The sequence below is a fragment of the Triturus cristatus genome, chromosome 2_2 (genome assembly GCF_964204655.1).
Source record: "Triturus cristatus chromosome 2_2, aTriCri1.1, whole genome shotgun sequence".
Lineage (NCBI taxonomy): Eukaryota > Metazoa > Chordata > Amphibia > Caudata > Salamandridae > Triturus > Triturus cristatus.
This window is the reverse complement of record NC_140582.1, coordinates 513,964,385-513,986,842: the sequence shown is the minus strand read 5'-3', so window position 1 is coordinate 513,986,842 and position 22,458 is coordinate 513,964,385. Positions and strand designations below refer to the sequence as shown.

General features: G+C 43.6%; 1 protein-coding gene across 4 annotated transcripts in view; it reads left to right on the top strand.

The window, feature by feature from the left end:
- PRMT9 (protein arginine methyltransferase 9) overlaps positions 1-22,458 on the top strand; it is a 227,033-nt gene that overhangs the window by 177,432 nt on the left and 27,143 nt on the right. For all 4 annotated transcript variants that reach the window (XM_085641632.1, XM_085641635.1, XM_085641633.1 and 1 more), the window contains 4 exons: positions 5,198-5,381; positions 17,293-17,959; positions 18,657-18,810; positions 20,164-20,286. In XM_085641632.1, the coding sequence (XP_085497758.1) occupies positions 5,198-5,381; positions 17,293-17,959; positions 18,657-18,810; positions 20,164-20,286 (1,128 nt within the window). The remainder of the gene's footprint in view (positions 1-5,197; positions 5,382-17,292; positions 17,960-18,656; positions 18,811-20,163; positions 20,287-22,458) is intronic.

The following is a 22,458-nucleotide window of genomic DNA, read 5'->3' as shown; positions in this document are numbered from 1 at the left end:
TAATTGTTGATAGGCTCACACTACCAAATTAAGATTGTTAACCTAAGTTTTGCAGATCAAATATATGCAATAAATCCTTTTAACATTCAAAGGAGTCTAATTTAGTAATAAACTATTAACCTAGGGCAACATCAAGGCAGGGATAGCACCAAAAGAGTTCACCCATGCCGGTTAGATTATAGGAATTCCTTCTAAATGTTGTTAATGCATATTAAACTTCTTTGTGTCAACTCAATAGTTTTCTGATATAGCTCACTTTTGCAAAGACCAGCTTGATTATTTCCACAGTATGTTCTTTATATGTACTTGGAGGATCTATACGAGTAGATATGTCGGTGAGGCTGGCTGCCCTAATCATACTGTGCTGGAAGATGTGAGCCGCCCCACAGGACTCCTTGGCCACTTTGTGTTGGTCCGAAATGGAAAGCCAGCACACCTACAAAAATGACTGGCCAACAGTGCTCCACCAAGCTTTGATATCCCTCAATCTACATGAGGCATGGTAGCTAAATATCTGCATTACAGCATTTAAGAAAATTACCAACAAAGCAGCCGAGCTAAAATTGTAGTTCCTTGATGAAGCGGAAATGGCAGGCAAAAACCATGGTTGGACAGTCTTACAATCCTACAGCATTTGGGGGCCTCAACCCTACCTCACGTGTCACATCTCTCAAACTATCCAGCATTTCTTTTTAATAACACGAATGGGAGCCTTTCCTTCAAAATACCAGGTTCCATCCTGCAAACAAAGATGGCCGAACTCTCTCTGCCATTTATGCGGTCGATTTGATGAAAGCGTACTACATTTCCTGTGTATTTGCTCCACCGTAAATCATCTAAGACCGAAATTACTCTGCCCTGCCTTTCGGACCATCAAGTATGGCTGTGTTGACATCATTGAACAGCAAATCAATTCAGCTCTCTTGCAGATTCGCCAAGTTCCTAATACAAGTGAACAAACTATTAATAGTCTACTAGGTCATTTCAAAAAAATAACGTCCGTCTTGGGGCAGGGAATCTTTAGACAAAGTTTCTGCCACTTCTTAGCTGAACTGTGCGCCTACATTCCATTACTACTTAATAATTTAGTCATTAATCATGAAGGCCCTAGCACCCAATCTAGCCTGGACAAACTTATCTTCGCCAAGGCTGCAAATTACTTGATGTCCCCCAAGTAGAAATCAGAAAATCATCATGGGATCATCCGTGCATGGAGCACTTTATGGACTATTTGTTGCAATGTACAAGGACAATTTTGATACAGCATGATGCTCCCAAAACGAACTCCTTTTAAATCATATGGTGCCTCTCAACTGCTTCTCAAACAGAAGTTGTTATAAATTTGTTTACGAAAATTTAAGCACAGAGTACATTACCAAACCACCAGTCATAATGTTTTATATTACTGTTTTTGTATTGTAAGATGTTTTTAACTAGGAATTCTCTTTTAATTAAGAATGTTTTCACTTAGCAATTATTTTTATTCAATATCCAGGATGGCTCAAAATTGCAATGATTTTAATTAATCTGCAAATAAACTTACTCTATAGGGTACATATGCCAGTGACCTTTTGCAGTGCTAATAGTAGCTTCCCTCTCCTTGCATACTGTACACTGATCACAGTGCAGATATTCACACCTAATGCTCTGCAGTCCTTTGAGAGAGATACTGTTCGATTAGAGTGGCCTGATCTAAAGTTCATCAGCATGGACATTCTCCGATTTGTGGATGGAATGTTGAATCAGCAGGCGAGATTTTCTTCCAGGTTTATCAAATCCTTCTCCTATTAAATGATTTTCAGTAATCACCCAACTCAAAATTGGGCCCCTAGCATGATTTAAATATAGAGTCTTGTGACACTGTTTGATTTGCACTAGAAAATCTATCTGGGAATCATCAGTATATAACTTACAAGGTATATCAAAGAAATTGATGCGGTATAGAGGGACTAATGATAAAGAAATGACCAAGGTGTACTTTAGTTAGTAGAAGCACTGTGGGAAAATGTATGGGATTTAACATTAATGATAAGAAGAGAATGGATATCTGTAGCCCTCGACAAAAATTATTTAACCCACCAGTCCGCAGACACCACATTACGTAACCTAACAAATTCTGTAGCATAGTTTGTTAAGCAGTACTTAATGTGACATTTTGTTGGAAATTTCATAATAATCTAATGGATAAATTTTACTAGTCTGCCAAAAGGAATTATTCCAGATTTTAAAAAAAAATCAGTGGTTTCAGTACTGTCTTTTTTTGCCATCAGAGATTGGCATGTGTAGTAATGGATATGTTTCCCAAGTGCGATTGAAGTTGGATTGACAATGGAAATTGTGATGTTTTTCTTAGCAGAGCTCAAATAAATTGCTTTTATTTAACCCAGAATATTACCACAGTCCAACGATAAGTTAATATTGTTGAAGGCGAGCAGACAAGGTTATGGGTGATTTCCTGTAAGAATAAAGCTGGAGGGGAATCTGCTTTAAAAGTTATAGTCTCCTAAAATGAAGACGGTTGCAATCTTCCTCTGTTAGTTTGAGGATAATACAGTCACTTTCTGGACTTCATAGAGAGTGGGGGATTGGAAGGTTCTGGTCGGAAAGGTAGTCGATTTAAGGCAGGAGGTGTAGGTGCTATAATTGTTTTCTGCTAGCCGCAATTAGGCAGTGCCTTATATTTGTGACTATATTACTGAAACTATTGACTAAGGCATCAAACTTGACTGGGAGGGGAATGTGACACTTCTGTAGCGAAAGACGATATGAGATCTTGAATAATGTTGAATAGGTCTTCGGGATTCATAACACAGTCTGAGATTTAATCCGAAAGGTTTAGACATGAAAAGTACTACAGGCTGACTTCCTAAATTTTCTTTTCTTCCTTGTACCCAGGCTTTCCTGTTTTTCTTAATCTTACTTTTCTGTTTTACTTCAGAAATTAATCAGATGGGTTGTCTAGGTGTGGATTTGATAGATCTTGAGGATTGCAATGTGTCATTAGCCTTTCCAGGATGTTTTAACAAGATTCTCACTGTTTGTTATTCAAGGGAGGGGAGCTATGTAGATCTTAAATATACGGAATAATGTTTGCATTTGCTGAAAGTTTCTAAAATCTGTAGTATTTGGCCAGATTATGAACAATTGTTTGGCTAGTAGGAGGTCCATGGTAGAAGGGCAGTGATCTCTATTAAATTAGAAATTATATAGGGGGAAAGATTGCGAGTAGTTTATGTAAAATATCATCTGAGAATGAAGCTCTTGTGTAAGGACGAAATGGAATAGTTAGAAAACCTTGCAGTTTTGGAGGAAGGCCTGCACAGCAGAGTAAGTGGTGCCAATGTTGCAATTGGATTACCTGAACATGGGGATATTTTATAAAGGTACTGTGAGTGATTTCAGGGCTTTATAATGATTCTCTAATTTCTATATAGGTGAAGGAGGGCTAAGGTGGCAATCATTAGAAGTATCTTATCCAGGGGTCTTAAATTTAGTGTGATACTAGGTGATGCGGAATCCTTTGTTGTAGCTCAGGAACGTCTGTGTCTGCCTTCGGTTCACCCAGTATAGAGGGTATGGGTGCATCATGATATCCAGGCTGGGGTTAGTGGAGCACATTAGTCATTCTGAATGATAAAATCTGTCTTGGACTATATAATTTGCAGATTTGCCTATCAGTATGCAAAGGTCCTGTGGCTAAATATGGTGGAGTTTGCTGTAAGGGATTTAGTGGCTATGCAAAGTAACATCAGATGCTTCAAGTAGCTTGGGTTAGGGTAGGATTGCGTTTTAATTAATGAATACATGAAGGATCTGATGTATGGTGGTATGATGTTCTGAAAAGTGGGGACAGCACTTGTTTCTCTCAGAAGAGGTTTGGTTTTTATTTTTCTTGAACTTTGGTTGTCTCGTGCTAGTTCCTTTTTCCCCTTCTTAAATGTGTACCAGAGTGATGCTTGATATCTAATTACATTTTTGTAGATACCTCCTTACTTGAGGCAAGGCTCTGATAGCTAGCCAAACCAGTTCCAACATATGCTGAATAATTTTTAGGTTTGGCCTACTTTTGTTTTCTCTCTCTGCCCTCTGTTTCTCGATGGTGTCCTGGCAAATATTCATGACTTGAATGCAGTTTAGAAATGCTCCTTCTCTGTTAAGCTTCTTTCTACCCAGCTGCAATCTTCAGAAATATTCAAGTTTATTTAATGTATAATGTATGCATGACTTTTCGTTTTCAAATCCGTTTTTTCCCGTTGTCATGTAAAATGGCATTTATTTTCTCTGGCATAGGGTATTAGAGTCTGACTCCCATTAAGAGAATGGAATGGGGATCCCACTTCTTTTCCAGTATCAAACTCAGCATGTTGAATTCTTTAAGATCATGGAAATATAAGCTTTGAAAATTCTTTAAGATCATGGATAAGCTTTCAATTTTGGCAATAAGAGGCAGAAAAACACCAGGGCATGCATCTGCGCATAACTTTAAAAAAAAAAAAAAAAAAAAAAACGTGCATCACAATAACCTATAAGCTTTGTTGGAATGCAATCTGCAACTTCTACAGGTCCTTTACATATACCAGGCACACTCAGACACACTCCAACATACCCATATTGTAGACACTGCAAGCATACAGACTGTGCAGAGAGAGACTTTTTTACAGGTACACTCTTCAAATACACACATAGACACTAAGTACACATACCCTTACACATACACATGCAGCGTGCATGGACCGCATCATAGCACTTTTGTTTCTTATGGCCGGGGGGGGGGGGGGGGGGGGGGGATGGGTGGGGGATAGGGGAGATAAAACAATATGAACAACAGGGGGTTGGGAGGGGATAAAGCAACAGGGGCAATGGTAGGTGGGAAGGGATAAAAACAATATGAACAATGTGGGGGGTAAGCAGGGATAAAGCAACATGAATAACGGAGGGAGTAGGAGGGGATAATTGGGAGGTAGTAAATACGATTGACAATGAAGCCTCCAAATGTTGAGCAATGGACGGGCACCAAGCCTTTTATGGTAAACAGTACCCTTGCAGCGACAGTGCCTGCAAATAGGGAACTCTAAAAAGGAACATATTTGAATGTCTGTTGCTGATTGTTAGCGATGAAGTAAAGAGAAACGTTATTGTTTTATTCAGCCCTAAGACACAGGCAAACACATTTCTTATTCTCTTTTATTTTGCTTAGGAACTGGAAAGCCTGTCCACTAGGAAGCCTAGCAATATTACTGCACCAATCATAAGGGAAGGTGAACTGGATGCCTTTGTGGCCTGGTTTGTACTGCAGCTTGATGAAGAGCACAGCCTGTCTACAAGTCCAGGCGAGGAAACCTGCTGGGAGCAGGCCGTCTACCCACTAAAAGGCCTTCTTGGTAACGTTATGGGCTTTCTGAGTCTTTTGTTGTTTAAATATAACCTCATAATTTGTAAATAACGAAAGCTCCAACTTTGTTTTTCACTATGCTTTTCACTGTCTCATAATAAGGGAGCCTTGCCTGGAGCCATATTGGCTGATGAGATGCATTTCTTAGTTACAGCTTAATAAGACTGCCAATAGCTTTCAATCAGTACGAAATTGAGGCGAATGGTAACAGTCTATCCTGTGTGGTGGATTTTTGTTTAGAAGGGCCAGAAAAACGTTTCAGATCACAGTGCCCTTGTAGGTCCACATGGGGTACTTTGGCAGTGGTAGGTTAGGGAGGGGAACAGGGGAGATGTGAGACGTGAGTCAAGATGGGATATGGTAAGCAATAAGGGAGACGTGAGGCAGTTATGAACTTCGAATAAGCTACAAACACTGGAAGGATGTTCTTTACCACAACTTTTTTGTCTGCGAATTCACAGTTACAGCTTTTTAAGGCTCATGCTAAGGAATTATTTTAGTTCTTTTAAATGTCCTTCATTAATAATAAAATAACTTTATTTAAAGTTGTTTTACAGTTTCACATAAAGAATATACAAGAAATAAAGGGGTATTGTATCCAGATAAGTTACAAAATGTATTTGATCTTAGACATACATTTTCATTAGGCTCTCCAGAATGAGGACGCTCATCCAAGTTTCATCTGATACAGTTTGAGTAGGAAATCTCAATTTAAGTATGCAATTAAAATCTCAGTAAGCATCAAGTACCTTACACACAACTCTACCGTCAGGCCAAATGTATATGATCCAAATAGCAACAGTACAAGTTTCCTACTATTCCCCCTGAAACTGGACTAGGTAAAAAAGTAAATACATATCTGGCCTCTCTTTACATCCGTGTACAGGCAATGTTCTTTATAGTATCATAAGGCCCCAAATATTATGTTGTGTTCATTAAAATGTACAAGATGAAGCTTCATATGAAGTTTACTGGCAGCCCCACCAACAGTCTTTTTCAGACCCCAGCTCCAACTGCAATCCCTTAGGACATTTCCTCCTGCAAGAAGCCCCCAACATTCTCAACATACCCAGCATTCTATTGCTGACAATAACAAAAGACTAACACACAGTATCTAAGCCCACAACATCTTTCAAGTGTCCTTTCTTCTTTTCTTTTCATGCACCTTGTTCTGTCGCCAGTTACCTATAATTCATTGATCTGCTGCGTCCTCGGTTGTTAAATACTCCTGAAGAGGACCTCAGAGGTTTTTGAGACACAAAATGATAGACAGGGTGGCAAAAGAGTAATCTGCCATATCCTTACAATAAATACCATCTCCCGCCCAGTCTTTACTTTTAGTCTTTGTTCCTTTTAACCATGTTCTCTGTACTAGTTTCTTTATAAGCAACAATGATATAGCTGTATATTTCCTCGCTCCTTTAGGATCTTCTTGATGTGCCTTAGTGAAGCTTGAGGTGTGAGAGCTACTTCGTTACAGGCCATTTTGGAAAGGATCTTAAATACTTGGTCCGATATCATGCAATATGGAGGCATAGCCAAGCAACGTATACATAGTCTACAAAGGGCACAGGCTAATATTGTGACATCGCGGGCAGTTTGGGCCCACCTCCATACCCATTGCCTCAAGACCAGCTTGAGTGTAATACAGTCTGTGTAAAAAGTGTGTAATTTTCTATTTGCTTTTCATATATATCATCTCTGTTTGGATACAGCAGTAATGCCATACCTCGTCTCTCCACGCCTCCGTCATCTCTGCCTCCCATTTTGGTTTTAATATTATAATTGGGGCTAGTCGCTTAACTACTTCTGTTCTCTACAATTTTGATATAATGCTGCATACTCTATGCTAATAATGAATGGTGTCGGAGCTGCAGGCGGTTCAAAGGGAAAGCAAGACAGCCTTGCCCATAGCAAGTGACGAAATCTAAAGTATAAAAAAAATCTAATGGTGTGGATCCCCTCATCTCCTTTAAAGCTTACTTGGGACAAAAAAAAAATCACCAGCCGCGTAGAGGTCTAGCTTAGTTGCCCTGAATCGCAGCAGTTGTTGTTGCAATCTGAGTTCTAAAGTAGCTTCCAACCGTGGATTACTATGATTAGGGATCTCCAGTGAGTATACGTCCTCCAATCCAGGAGCTCTAGCAATCTTGTGGAAAGCATATATTGTGCAATTTAACGTATGAAATTGCACTCAAGGTATAGGTATGGGTCTGGTCAGGACTGTAGTTAGTGGGAAAGGGGCCACCATATCTCTTTCTAGGCTACTAGTGGGCGACGTGCACTCAAGGTGGCACCTCTAAAAGCATACCTTGCTTGTGATACCCAGAAATAGTGTATTAGTTGCGGCCTCGCAAATCCTCCCCTCGCACAGGAAAGAGTCGGCACTTCCCAACTTAGATGAGGTTGCCTCTCTCCCCAAACAAACCTGGTGAATATCATACACAGCTGTGCAAAGAAGGATCTTGAGAGCACAACATGTATATTAGCGGGGAGCTACAATAACTTTGGTAAAACTTTTACTTTAATAATCACGACTCTACCTGCTAAAGAAAGCGGGAGGGATCACCAAGCCAAAGATGTCTCTTCAATTTGGTCTGTAATTCGCCCATGGTTATCCCGCACATATTTCTCCCCATGTCAGTTTATTTTTATGCCCAAGTAGCACACTGACTTAGCGCACCACTCTAGCTTGAATTCTAGGTGCAGCTTGTTCATATGTGGTGTTATAGGTATGCACTGAGATCCATATATTGGAATCCTGAATACAGCCTAAAGTGTATAATCTCAGCAACCAAAGACGAAACACTGTAATACAAATCTCTTGCATAAGAGTATCCTGTTAGCATACATTGAGGTCAAGTAACTGGCACCATCAATCCAAAGGGCTCTATATGCATGGGATTCTCTAATGATACATGCCAGGGGCTCCCTCACTATCATGATTAGTGAAGGCAGAAGGGAGCATGCCTGTCTCATTCCACCGGTGACTGGAAAAGCAGAGTAGACTTTCCTGTTCAATCTGATCTGTGGAATTGGTTTTTCATAAAGATTGGCTGTCCAACCTGGTATTCCAGCCACTGCAGGGCTGATTTAAGGGTTCCCTGTCCTGTGCATCGAGCCAAGTAGGGTGGGTCCTGATGAATGTCTCTCCTTCTCTTGGGTGTCGTTCCTGATCCAGAGAGTAGTAGAGTTGTGTATAGTATTTATTAAATATTTCTAAAAGTAACCTCTGCTGTTGTGCAACTTGTTCTGTCTGTCTGTTTTCTCTCTACTACTACTGGGCCTTTCACCCTCAACGTACTCTCTCGCTGTTGTATATTTACAGAGATATTTCAATTCTTGGTCTGCTTCCGCTCTGAATCCAAAGAGCATGTCTTGTATAGTTCTCTCCCCTCACCACTGAATTTAGATCATAGGTGTCAGCATATGATTTATTTAGTACTCTGAGCTGCCTCTCTAATATCCACAATAGAGTATAAATTGATCTGAAGACACCTGTGTATTTGGAAATGCACAGTCCTTTTATAAATGTCTTAAAGGCTTCCCACAGGGTAGAGGTGCGATAGGCTGAGCCTTCATTTAACTCAAAGTAATCTTCAATGCCCCTCCTTGAACAGAGTCCAGCAGAGCACTGTGTAGGAATATCCAGGGTCAACTGTCATGCTCTAATGCCAGAGCTATCATCTCGAAGATCACAGGAGAGTGATCCAAGATGGCACAAGGAATGACGTCAACCGCCACATTTGACCTGCAGGGAATCCTTCATCACAAGCCACTAATCTGTGCAGGATTCTGCATTGTGTATGGAAGAATAAAAATTTTATTTTTACATATCAAGTGTTTATTGTTCCAGATATCAATCAGCATGTGCTTTTTATCTAATGCATGGAGTGCTCACGCTGTAAGTGTATCTTTCCTTAGAGGCATTTAGTTTGACTATAAAATCCCCCCTCCACCCCCCCAGAAGGGTGTGTGTGTTAAGTTTATCACATCTGTTCATTAGCTCATGAAAAATATCAGGGGGAAATCGTTTTGGAACCATGTGAATGAATCCCTGGGAGGGCGCTCCTGGACGACCTATTTGTCCACGAGATTTCAGAAGCGATCGAGGACTATTTTACGATTAACACCGGATCGGTGGACTCGTGGTCCGTGCTTTGGGAGGGGTTTAAGGCATATATCAGAGGGATCTGTATAGCTAAACATGCTGGGGTCCTAAAGGCACTGCGTGCGACGATTAAGCAATTGGAGACACAGCTAGTTACGCTTGACGCTGAGGCACAGTCTGCGCCCACTAGCGACGTGTCCGCTAGGAGGCTCCGCCTCCTGACCGATTTTCGGGACGCGGCGGACAGAGAGATTCTATACTTGGGGAAGTACCAGACGGCGCGTAGATATGGGGAAGGGGATAGGCCGGGGCGCACTCTGGCGCAGGCTCTGAGGCCGCCGTATAGTAAGTCCTTGATAGTCGAGGTTAGGAGCGCAGACGGTTCGCTCCGCACGACACCCGTCGGGATCAGGGACGAATTCCTGGCCTTCTTCTCAGATTTATACACAACCAAGCTAAGTGAATCCTCGGCCTCTCGTGACGCCTACTTGTCCGAAATCGCGCTCGTATTCCTAGATAGGGGTATGCAGGAGTTCATGGCGGAGCCCATAACGGTGGCTGAGGTACGAGGGGCGATTAAGGTGCTTCGTGGCTCCTCCGCCCCAAGGCCTCGATGGCTTCTCAGGGGATTTTTACAAGGCCTTTGCTGATCTACTGGCGCCACAGCTTATCAAAGTATATGCGGAGGCGCTGGAGCGTGGATCTCTTCCGTCGACCCTTAGAGAAGCGGTAATAGTTCTGCTCCCAAAACCGAACAAGGACCCGACGTTGTGTGGGTCTTATAGACCTCTCTCCCTCTTGAACATCGATTACAAGATCCTGGCCAAAATAGTGGCCAACAGACTTTCCCAATTGATGGAATTCATTATCTCGCCTGCACAATCGGGTTTCGTCCCGCGGCGCTCTACGTCTTTGAATCTGCGGACGCTGTTCACGGTTCTCCACAGAATTAATCCGGCCACGCCTGCCGCGGCGATCCTCCTAGACACGGAGAAGGCCTTCGACTCCCTAGAATGGCCTTTCTTTCTTTCGGTCATGCAACGCATGGGCATGCCAGAGAACTTCCTCGCCACCACGCGGCTCTTGTACAGCGGCCCCACGGCCCGTCTGCGTATCAATGGTACGCTGTCCCGCTCTTTCTCTTTAACGCGAGGTACGCGGCAGGGCTGTCCGCTTTCACCGCTACTGTTCATTCTGGCCATGGACCCCTTAATCCGGCATTTCCAGGAGCGGCGTCTCCACAGGGGTCTCCAGTTTCGGACGGGTCCCTTATTAGCTTCCCTCTACGCGGACGACACTATACTGTATATCAGGGAGCCTCAGGTCAACCTAGCTCCCCTGATATGGGAAATCCTTCGCTTCGGTGCCCATTCTGGATTGGGCATCAACTGGCACAAGTCCATCATTTTCCCGTTGACTAGCAGCACCTCCCCATGGCAGTGTGAGTTCCCGTTGGAGTGGTGCTCCGACTCGGTACGTTACCTGGGCATACGGATACATCTGAGCACGGACGAAATTATCCGCCTTAATTATGGCCGTGCGATTGCCGAGCTGGAGACACGGGTGGAGGGATGGCTGCGGCTCCCGCTCTCCATGTCGGCCAGAATTGCCATCATAAAAATGATCGTTCTCCCCAAATTTTGATATCTTTTTAATAATATCCCTGTTCCTCTCACTCGGGCATTTTTCTCCACCCTGCGGTCCCACTTGATTAGACTGGTTTGGGGCGGGAAACACCCCCGGATCCGCTGGAGGACTCTTACGCTCCCACATGATAGAGGCGGCTTCGGCGTACCGGATATGTATTTATACTACCTGGTCGCTCAGTGTGCGCACGCCTACGCCTGGTACCATCCCGACGCACGGATCCCGTTTCTTCGACCGGAGGCAGATTTCGTTCTTCCGGGTCGCTTATCGGAGGTGTTACCTAAGGGGGTTCCCCGGAGCCCAGTGGACATCCAAACGGTGTCCACCACCAGCTGGGCCTGGAGTCGCCTTTCTCGCTATTTAGCCCGGCCTCTCCTGTATTCCTCTTCTCTCCCACTTCCTAACCCAGGACTGTTGCCAGGCACGGGAGAGCTACTGGTGCAGCGTACTTTAACTAAGTTTAACCTTACTAAGATCGGAGATTTATACCCGGGAGGACACATATTCTCGTTGTCGGAGGAGGCGCGATTCAGCGAGGCCACTTTCATGGACAAGTTTATCCTACGCCGGCTTTATTGCGCGGCGCGGTCGGAAATGGCGGGATTCCCCCTCGAGCCGGAGCCCTTTGAACCCCTCACCCTCCTCATTGATAAAGATACAGGAGCGCATATGGTCTCTACCCTTTATAAGTCATGCGCAGCTCTGGTTCCATGTGCGGATGACCGATTGCGGGCGGCTTGGGAGACGGACTTGGGTAGGCCTATTACGGACGAACAATGGACCGTTTGTTGCAAAGTCACAAACACGATATCACTCAATAGTCGACACAAGCTCCTCCATTACAAATTCCTTCGCCGCTGCTACATGACCCCTGATAGACTCCATTCCATCGATCCCTTGCGGCCTCACACATGCTGGAAATGCTCTGCACCACACGCTGATTTTGCACACATGTCATGGACATGGCCCAGACTGCAATCATACTGGATGCAGGTACACGAGATCCTGGGTGCTATGTTGGGGCTCACGTTGGTCCCCACACCTGAGGTTGCCTTGTTGGGGCTACACGGTCAATTTCCCTAAGAAGGTTCGAAGGCTTGCCTCTCTAGGCCTACTACTCGCCAAACGGGAGGTTGCGAAGCGCTGGGGAGATAAGACGGCCCCCACAGCTGGGATGTGGCTCACTTCCATGGCTTTCTGCAGCACAAATAGCGAGATCTATTCCAGCCTCCTCCCCACAGTTGCGCGACCCAAGGATATCTGGGGCCCGTATAAGACATATATCGCTACTCTACAGAACTATTCCCCACCACACTCCAGTTCCGGGATAGTGCCTACGGGAGTGGGGTAGTCTGTATGGCTCTAGAGTTATGTTTATGGGGTGATTGGGACATGGATATGATGTTAAGGTCCTACTTATTGTCACTCTTGAGAAGCGGTTCCCTACGAGCGTGGCCCAGCTGGGGTGAGTGGGTTGAACATGGGGGTGCCCGTGGTTGCTGAATGATGGGCCCTTGGAGTGAGATTATCATTTTTGAGTTTGGGCGGATGGGAGCGTTGGGTTGATGACTGGGGGTCTACGATCTGATGTCTTGCTTATGAGCTGTTACTTATATATGGGGCGAGAATGTCGTAGTGTGTCTTTTCAATGGTTATTTACTGAGCACACAGCCGATGTCATTGTAATGTTTTGTTTTTCAAAACTAAATAAAGCTTTAAAAAAATCAAAAAAAAAAACATGTGAATGAACTAGTGGGACATGTTAGTTGTTAATCAGACCATGCCACATAATGTATTTGCCTTCAGTTTCAGCAATCACATTTAGATGACAGTAGTGTACTGTGCACCTAATCAGTATCCCCCCTTCCATGGAGTCAGAATTATAAGAAGAAAAATACCTGTGTGGCCCCACAATTGGCCCTGGTGAGATACGCAAACACGTCTTACTTTCCTGGCGTAAGAATTATAATGTTCCGTGTGAGTAATTTCGGCTTATCCCTAGCTTGAGTGTTTATCAATCACGAGTCTTGGTCCTAGTCGTGGGCAAGTGCCATATCTGTACAGTGTGATCAATCGGGTGATCTTTCTAAAATACCCTGTGTCATAACCCCTTTCAGAGGACTACGGGGAACGCAGGGGTTACAGGGCACGCAGGGATTACAGGGCCCAACTGTGGTGGTTAAGCTCTTTTACTATTGATTTCCTGGAGCCCAGCCTACTATGGATGGATCCTGACCATCTGGGCCAAGTACCCCTTCTGCACTTGGCTCTCAGTGGTAGCTGTGGACGAGCAGTCAAAGCCTTTCTCTGGAGGAGGGTTAGTGGATGGGAGGGGCTACTACATATTAGTGAACGTAACTAAAGCGCTCAGCAGTGCCAATAACTCAAAGTCCAGTCAAATACTTGTTTTTAAAATAAAAAGTATTTTATTTCTAACTCTGTGTTCAAAGAAATATTACAACATTTATAAACAATAACACACTTGCAAATCCCTGTCCCACCCACTCATCGTAATGTGGTTGGGGTTATTCTCCATTCACTTGTGGCCACATCCAGGGAATGCTCTCTTGTAGGCCTTAACTCAAGAGTCTACTCCAACTTAGAAATTAGTCAAAAATGCTTTGGTGCCACAGACCTCTTACAAGTGAGTCCCCCGGGGCCCGGTTGGCCCGTAACCAATCTTACCTGCTCCAGAGGCGAGGAAGCATCCCGGGTCTCAGCAGGTTTCCTATTTGTTTGTACTTGCAAGGCTCCAGTCCTGGTCGGTGAGTCAGCTGGAAGCACAGCAGCACCTGGCCAGCGGTGGCTCTCCTTTAACCTTACACGGTCGGCTCCAGCAGCGATTGGAGTTGCTCATGCATGGTACGTTTTGCACTCCCCAATGGGGTAGCGGGGTCGAATTCCAGTGTTTCTGGTCCGGGGGCCATTGATGTGGCAATGCATCCTCCTCAGTACTTGGGGGTGGTGGGTTGGGAGCAGTCCTGGATGCTACTTTGAGACCTATGGGTCACACAACTTTACAATTATTGGGCAGCGGTCCGATCTTCACTGCACTCTTAATACTGGCAGCCCCTTTTGGCATACGGGATTGCCACAACCAAGGCACCAGCACTCACCGCTCAGCAGCCCATACTATGGCATACATAGTCACCTTTAAGGCTCTACACAGGCTTTACTCTCCCTGCACGTCACTCCGCTCATGGTTGTTTTCACAGTGGCCCTCTCCTGGCATACATGGGTCACGGACTTTAATTTGGACACGTGCAACAACCCGGTCGGCACAGCAGCCGTCTGGTCATACCTCACATAATGAGTCCACTCAACAGGGCTTCCCACTGGACTTTGCTACCTCCAACGCCCTTCTCTTCCTCCAGGGCACACTAGTCTTGGCAAGCAGTTAGGCGCTGGTGTTCGAGGCTCCAGAGCAGATGGTCTTGGTGTCCCTGGGTGATGTCCCCTCCCCAGCAGGTAGACTAGTAGTCCTTGGCCCACCCTCCTGATCGCAGTCAGAAGTCTTGCAGAGCTCCCTTTCCTCCCACAGCCCGACTGGCTGCTCGGCAGATGACAATTTTTGGGGTCTCAACCTCCTCTTCTTATAGTCCATTTCCAGACACCAAATGCGATTTAGGGTCTGGGCCTTTAAAGTTCTTTTGAAGTACACCTTTATCCTCACCCTTTTCTTCCTCAAAGTGAGGCTGTCCCGTCAAGAAAGACTCCTAAGCTGATAGTCCCACAACACAGACCATGGGAGTGACTAGAGTTCCCACCTGGATGTCAGCCACAGTGATATGTGCTTTCAAAAGGTTAATTCCGGGCTCCCAGCCCTACTCCTTATGATTCAGGTATCCCCCCAACTCCTCCTGAGATTTTTGCAAGCCATTTCCTTGTGATCTCTCACTGAATCGAAGAGCGCTCTTTGCAGTGTACAGGGTGAGGTACAGCGGGGAAAAGTCTCACTCTCCCTTCTCCAGTGTGTGCCACCCAGCATCAGGAATGCAGCAATACACATATCTGTCCTTGGAAATTCCTCTACCTCCTCATGTCTTCACCAGGCAGGCCTGTGCTTCCCAATATGGAACCCATGGCCCTCCATGTAATGTACCATTACAGGCACACTTGCACACAGTGTATTCAAACTGTCCAGCACTGTTACCTACATGTATTGTGTCACCACAGGCACACATACATTCTACACCAACATTCACTTTGTGTGCACTGCGAAGTACTGTAGCCTTTTTGTGTTGTGCCACTTGTGTCACCATGCATGCGTTGCACATCACTAATTCATGTACTTTACTTCTCGCAGGTACACATACACTTTTTTTTTTTACACACTTTATTGGTGACTGCTGTACGTTCTTACGTTTACAACATATAACCATGCAAAATACAGTCTTTTGGTTTTTCCTCCCCTCCCATGCCCTTTATCCCCTCAGATAATTACAACAATCCAATGTCTCCCATCGTATCTGAGAGGGGAATTCTGCATCTTGCATCAGTATCCGAATAATAGTGCGTTTATAAAATTCAACCCCCAACTTGCCCCCATCCCCCCCTCTTATCCCACCCTAGCCCTCTCCTAGGTACATGCTTTCACCATGCACCCACTGCACAGCACTACATCTCTCATGTAATTTACTCCTCACAGGTATACATGCACCCAGTACATGCACTTGCCATGAAAGCAGAGCACCGTTCTATCCCTGGTCTGTACCCTTCCCAGGCAAACATACAACCAGTGCAGAGTCACCATACTGGACTACCCAGCTCTTTACATCCAACTGATGTAGTCCAAGGGAGGAGCTAAGCACACATCAGCGGAACTTGATTGAGTGAGTCTATAGGCCTCACAGACGAAGGACCCGTCACTTCTTCTGATCACTACATGGTATGCTGCCACGATTGTGCTTTTTTGGATTAATTTACTCCTTGTGAAGGCAGTAGCCTTTCACCACTATGCGGGTGGTGCTTTGGATGTTCTCTCGGTCCAACAAGAATGTAGTCCAAGAGACATGCCTATGTCAAGGCACACACATGACGGCAAAAATCAGCATTAGGGATCCAGCCAACAGTAAAGTTCGGCACTTGGCAGAGGTACAAATCCATTACCATGCACAGGACGTGTCTGTCCTAGCACTCTGTCCTGCTCGAAGCATACCAATGTGATAGGTCATTTTTTAAGGTTGATAGCAACCCAAACCAAAAATCCTGACTTGGGCAAGTGCATTATTCACCCCCTTCCCAACACTGAAAACCCCAAACATCAGGGACTACTATTCCCTTATAAAAACAAACCATTCTCTAAAAGGAATACGAACAGGTAACAGGCCTTTTAGAGCTCCTTAATGTGAGGTACCACTAGCAGTCCCCACATTCGTAGCTGATGACACAGTGGTCACCTTGCTTTGTGATTGGACCATAGTACATATGTAGGAAGTCTCTCCTACTCGAATATAACTGTCTGCAACAGTGTGCCCTCCAGAGCAATGTTTTGGGGATCAGGTGAATACAACAGCATCAAGAAAAAATTATTTAGTTATTGCTAGTTTCTAAAGCACGTGACATTTTAAAGTGGTGGGGCCCGAGACGATACATAGTAAGCGCTTGTTAGTAAATAAAAAAAAAGTCTTACATAACCGCATGGGAGTTGCTCACCAGAAATATTTTAATCCTCTCCCTAGCCAATGTGCTCCTGCTCTTTTACATGTATTTATTCTCCGGCAGAAAGTTGTGCGGTTTGGGGTCATGCTCATACTGATGGATTGAGGGCAAAACAAAGGCCATGTAAGAAGGAGAGTTATGCTTAAAGTTCCTGAGCTACCAGATTCCAAGTAGCCCATTGTGTCCAGTGGTTGGTAATAATCAGAAGCCTAAACCTTTGTGTTCTTTTCAAGGTGACTAGACAAAGCAAATACGAAGCTCTTCATAGTAATGCAGTGGTGATTAAGATGCATATTTCTTCCACTTTTGTAAGGAATGTTGTGACTGTGGACTAAGTGTTTTTTTGTGGAATGATGGTTTCAGGAACGTGTTTATAATGTAGCTAATCTGATGTAACCTGCTTAAAAAGCTAGCAAATGATTGAGCAACAAAAAGCAAACTTTGTTGAGTAATTTTGGTGTTTTGTTATTTTGTGTTTAAGATTATTCTGTGAAACCTGGAGACAAGTTGCTGATGGAGGTTTCTTGCCAAGACTGCTACCTTCGAATTGAAGGTACCACCATTGTGAAGTTAGAACGAGATCTTGGTGACCAGATGGATTCAGGAGAAATGGACAACAATATAACTTTGGGCAACGAGGCTGAACTTTGCAGTGCTCTCGCTTGTCTTCACACAACAGAGAGGAAATGCAGTCTGGAGAGCTCAGAGATAGCTTTACTGAACAATGTGCCATACCATGAAGGATTTAAGACTGCCATTGGCAAATTAGTGTCTTCCTTATTGCCTGGCTGTGAATGTCCAATAGATGGAACAGCAGAGAACCAACTTCTAAGTACTTTGGACCCGTTATATGTACTCGATGTATCAGATGGATTTTCCATTCTGCCAGTGATTGCCAGCAAACTTGGTCCAGTGAAAGCATATAGCTCCGTCGAAAAAGAAGAGCACCGTATTGCCCTTGATATAATTTCAGAAGTGAATCATTTGCCCAAGGACACTCTAGAATTTTGGCTCAGCCAGTTGGAGGAAGACGGTGTAGTGTTACAAAGGCCAAAGTCGGACAAGCTGTGGAGTTTAATAATTTTGGATGTCATTGAAACATCTGGGCTCATCCAACAGGAAGTGCTTGAAAAAGCTGCAATTTCCAGGTACTGAAAGCACAGTGTGATGAATGAGTGGATCAGCATGTTTACTAGGTAAATAGTAATGTATGTACACCTTGACTTTAAGAGAGCTAGAACCATAGTGACTATCGAGACAAGATTCACAGTCATAGTAAAGCGAAATTGAGAGAGATGTAGCATATAGAATATGGGAGAAGGTACCCAGGCAGTAAGAGAAGGGCATTATTGAAAGACAAATCAGAATTGTTAGGCAATAAAGTTACATTTGAAGACCATCCGATTAAAAAAAAAGCAAAAAAAAGCAAAAGCACAAGCAATCAATATGAAACATTGGATACCTTTTAGAGGAATACAAATCTTTAAAAATATTGTAATTGATTAGGTATTTTTTTTTTTTATGTAACGTTTCAGCTGTATTTGTGTCCCATCAGAATTAATTGTATGGAATATTGTCATGAATTAAATACTGCAATGATCACTTATGCGTTTGTGGCAAAATCTTGGTTTATCAACTCAAAACAGAAAAACGGTGCACTCCACCAAGAGCAGATTAAATTATGCTATAATATTGTATATTTGTCCGAATGCAAGCAAGCTTATGTTCACGTATGCAGAATAAAAATATGTATTTTGTACCATGAGATATCATGGTATAGCTAACCGTGTTTAAACTGCTTTATTGTTTCACAGCTGAAGCTCTGTTAAACTTTCTACCCTGTAGATGTTTGCTTCAGTCTGGAGGAAAGATCTTTCCGCAGCATGTTGTGATGCTTGGGATGCTTGTGGAGTCACAGACGTTAATGCGGGAGAGTGCTGTCCAAGGCACCGAGCCCACATTGGGGTTTAATATTGCCCCTTTCATCAACCAGTTCAAGGTACTTATACCTTCTTTTGGCACATCCTACTCCACTGTGTATGATATAACGCGACCTTAATCTTGAACCGTCAATGTTTAGTATGCAACATATTGGTTTCAATCACTGATCAATTTGTACTCATTTTGCCAAAACTGCAAATATATGGAGCTGTATTTGTAATGTGGGTAAAATGATCATTATTAATGTGTCCGTTAGTGGATTGATCGTTTTTCTATGCAACTCTAAGAAAAAAGATTCTAAATGTGCATCCACTAGCCAAAGTATCAGATAGTTTTTTGCATCCGTTAACCAAATTGGTGATCTGACAAGAGCGCCAGAATTAACTTGATAATCACTTTTTATACTTTGCTTTGAAAATTATGCAAAATGCTGGTCGTCTGAAGGTTTGCTTTCTTTGTTTAGATTGATATTCCCTGCAGTTATCATACTTCACCACCAAACACAGGTTACCTGTTCAGTACCTTTTCACGATATCATATAAGCTAGTAAATAAAAAGGTTTGCTAATTTCACCAGATGTCCCGTACTCCTACAGCCAAATCCCCAAGCTTTTACTTGAAATAAAATCAGTCTCCGTTACGCTGTCTTCCCCTGGAAGTAAATGTGTGTTCCTTCTATTTGCCTATTTTAAACAAAACCTAAACCTCTTGTGCCAGGTGGTAACTCCTGGAGGTTTGTGCGGTCATATTGATCATCAAAGATCTTTCCAAGTAAAAGTGTCTGCCACTCAAGGGATTTGAACATGGAGTCAGGTTAATTTTGATTGCCTCCAAGTTTTACCATATCTCACCAAAGAAACTACTTTGGTTATCTATCAATACATGCATGCTTCCTTATTAAATGGCTGATTAATACTCGCAAAGCAATCCACCGGGACATTCCAATATATTTGATGTAAAATGGCATCTAACCCTTAACAGGAAGTGAAAGCAGACTACTAATACCCTACTCTAGTAATATTAGAGAAGACATTTATAATTAGATAACAGGTTATCTTTAGCTTGTCCCTGTTCTTTCTGAATAAGCTACCAGTTTCCCATTTTTCACAAAAAAATGATATTGTTCCCCTAGATGGTAGATGTAGACCCAATTGTCCCTTCTGTTTCTAGTCTAAGTGATGGTCTGACATTATAAAGCACTATCTTCTATTTTCTAAAAAAGTAACATAATAGGATGCAAAGGAATGGTCAGTGTCCGAGAAATGTTTTACATCGAAGGTCATGTGAAGGGACCCTCGCTTTTTTTTTTAGCTTGCAGGAGCATTGAGGTGTGCGTTGTAGCCACTGTAGATGAAACTAAAATGTGAAAAGGTGTAAAATATAATTTTTTCTGATTATATTTTTCACTTTAGGTCCCAGTTCATCTTTTCTTGAATCTTTCAACGCTGCCATGTGTCCCATTAAGCAAGCCTACTGAGTTCCTTAGGCTGGATCTCATGAATCCCTATTTAAGTGATTGCAACAAAGAGGTTACGGTAAGATAAAAGGAAATGCTGTTATCGGGAATGAGTTTATCATTTGTAATGCTTTTAATTATACTACATTATGAGTTTGAGAAATGTATAGAGTGTTTTTCAAGTCTAGTTGACAAAAAGGGGATGGGGTCTACAATAGCACTGACAAAGGAGGAGGGTGGGACATATGACTTAGAAAATTAATAATTTCTGATATTCCTCACCGCAGACTCCTCACCTTGGGAAACCCTCAGGCACCAGACTGGATCTGTAGATTTGTCTCAGCAATGCTTCCACGAGACAGGAAGTGTTGTGTGACTGTGCATCGACTTTGTCCTGCCACAGAAGTGACATTGGAGTCATGTATATGCTTCACCACTGCACGCTCTTGTCTGTTTCTTTCTTTCAGCGTCTTCAGATGTGGTTCCGGAGCACACATCCAACCTTTTTCTTGTATTATGACAAAATATTTCCTGTTCAGAATGCAAGTGAATATGTCCCCACCGAACGCTATAGGGTTTAAACGTTGCAGGGACTGTCACCGGTTGATGTCTGTGCCAGACCCCCACCAAGTATGTTTCTGATTCCTAAGATCCTTGCATAACTCAGCCCTGCTGGGACTGTGTCTGGATGGACCCCAGGGAGATCCAGGAGCACAAAGCCAAGCTGTGTCACCGAACATCAAATGGTGGATGTGTACCTATTCCTGTTCCCAGAGACATTCCCGCGAAAGATCCTCCTCACATTTCCAAGTTGTTAGGTAAGTCCAAGTCTAAAGAGAAACACAAGAAGATGAAGCAAGAATCCTCCCCTTGTCTCACCATTCACATCCAGAGAAGTTGTGGGGACGTTAAGGTGCCTCTCATTCTTGACCTTGTACTGAGAAGGAAGTTCTACAACTTATCCCGATTCTTAGCAAGTCTCCGGGTCCATATGCGACAAAGCAGTGACTACAGTCCTACTAGGAAGCCATTTTGACCATCTTCGCTACCCTTCTGGGTCCTTTTTGCACAATTGTGCAGAGGAGGCACTGGTTGGAATACCATCTGTGAATCCGTTCTGACCCACTCTGATGCATAAACCAACTTAAAACTCTGCGCTTCGGCCCTTGATGAACCTGGGTGTATTGACACAGATACTGATGCGGGAAGAGGAACCTATTGTGTTATCTGACTCTGAGGGAAATCCGACATGACCTCTTATGAAGTTGCACCTCCCACAGCCCTTCCAACCATATTCTGATTTTGACAGAACACTTCAATTACCCAAAACTCTCTAAAATTTTTCCATATGGCACAGACTCTGAACATAGTCAGCATGAGAAGGAAAAATCTAAAAATGACTGGGATGATGCATCCCATTACTATGATAACGGCAATCTTTATATGGACCTTTAGGAGGTCAGTGGGTTGGACACCACCCTGGGACACTGGTCCTTCTACAAAGGAATCAGCCTTTTTCACAGTGGTTATTTGATGGGCTGATGACGTGTTACACCTACAGTTTTCATCTAATGAGGTCAAGACCAATGTCCTAATAGAAGTCCTACAGCCTGTGTAGGCTTCCACGGAACTGCTTCCTCCCTTCAATGAAGCCCTAATAGACACAATAATGAGCACTTGGGCCAAACCTTATTCTTGCCTGCAGGTAAATAGACAAGTAACCAGAAGAGACAGACCTACCCATCATGACCCACCTTTTCTTACGCACCACTCTACACCTGTATGTTTGGTGGTCCAGGCATCCACCAATAAACTAAATTTTAACTTCTTTCCTACTATACCTCCTGATAGGGAATTCAAAAATAAAATATGGAAACATTCGGAAAGAGGAGGATTTCCTCAGTCAGTCCTGCCCTTTTGGGCAGGGCTGCTTATACCAGTGTGGTGCTTTGGCGTCACACATGGTTGTGATTCACTGGCTTTGGGGTGACGTTCAGACAGCACTAATTGACTTTCTAGACTCTGCCTTGCAGTGCGTCATGGAAAGCAGGGCCACAGCATGTTACCTCAGCTTTTCTGTGCTCATTTGACTTTATCTCCCACATGTTTCGCCCCTTTAGAGGTTTTTGAAGGGTCTTGGTGCAAGGATCATGCCAAGGACCACCTTCTTAGAAAAAGATCCTCTTTTGAGGCCGGGGATCCAGCTAACAACTTCCAGGCCCTCTGGGGCAGCGCACAGTTCAGTCACTAG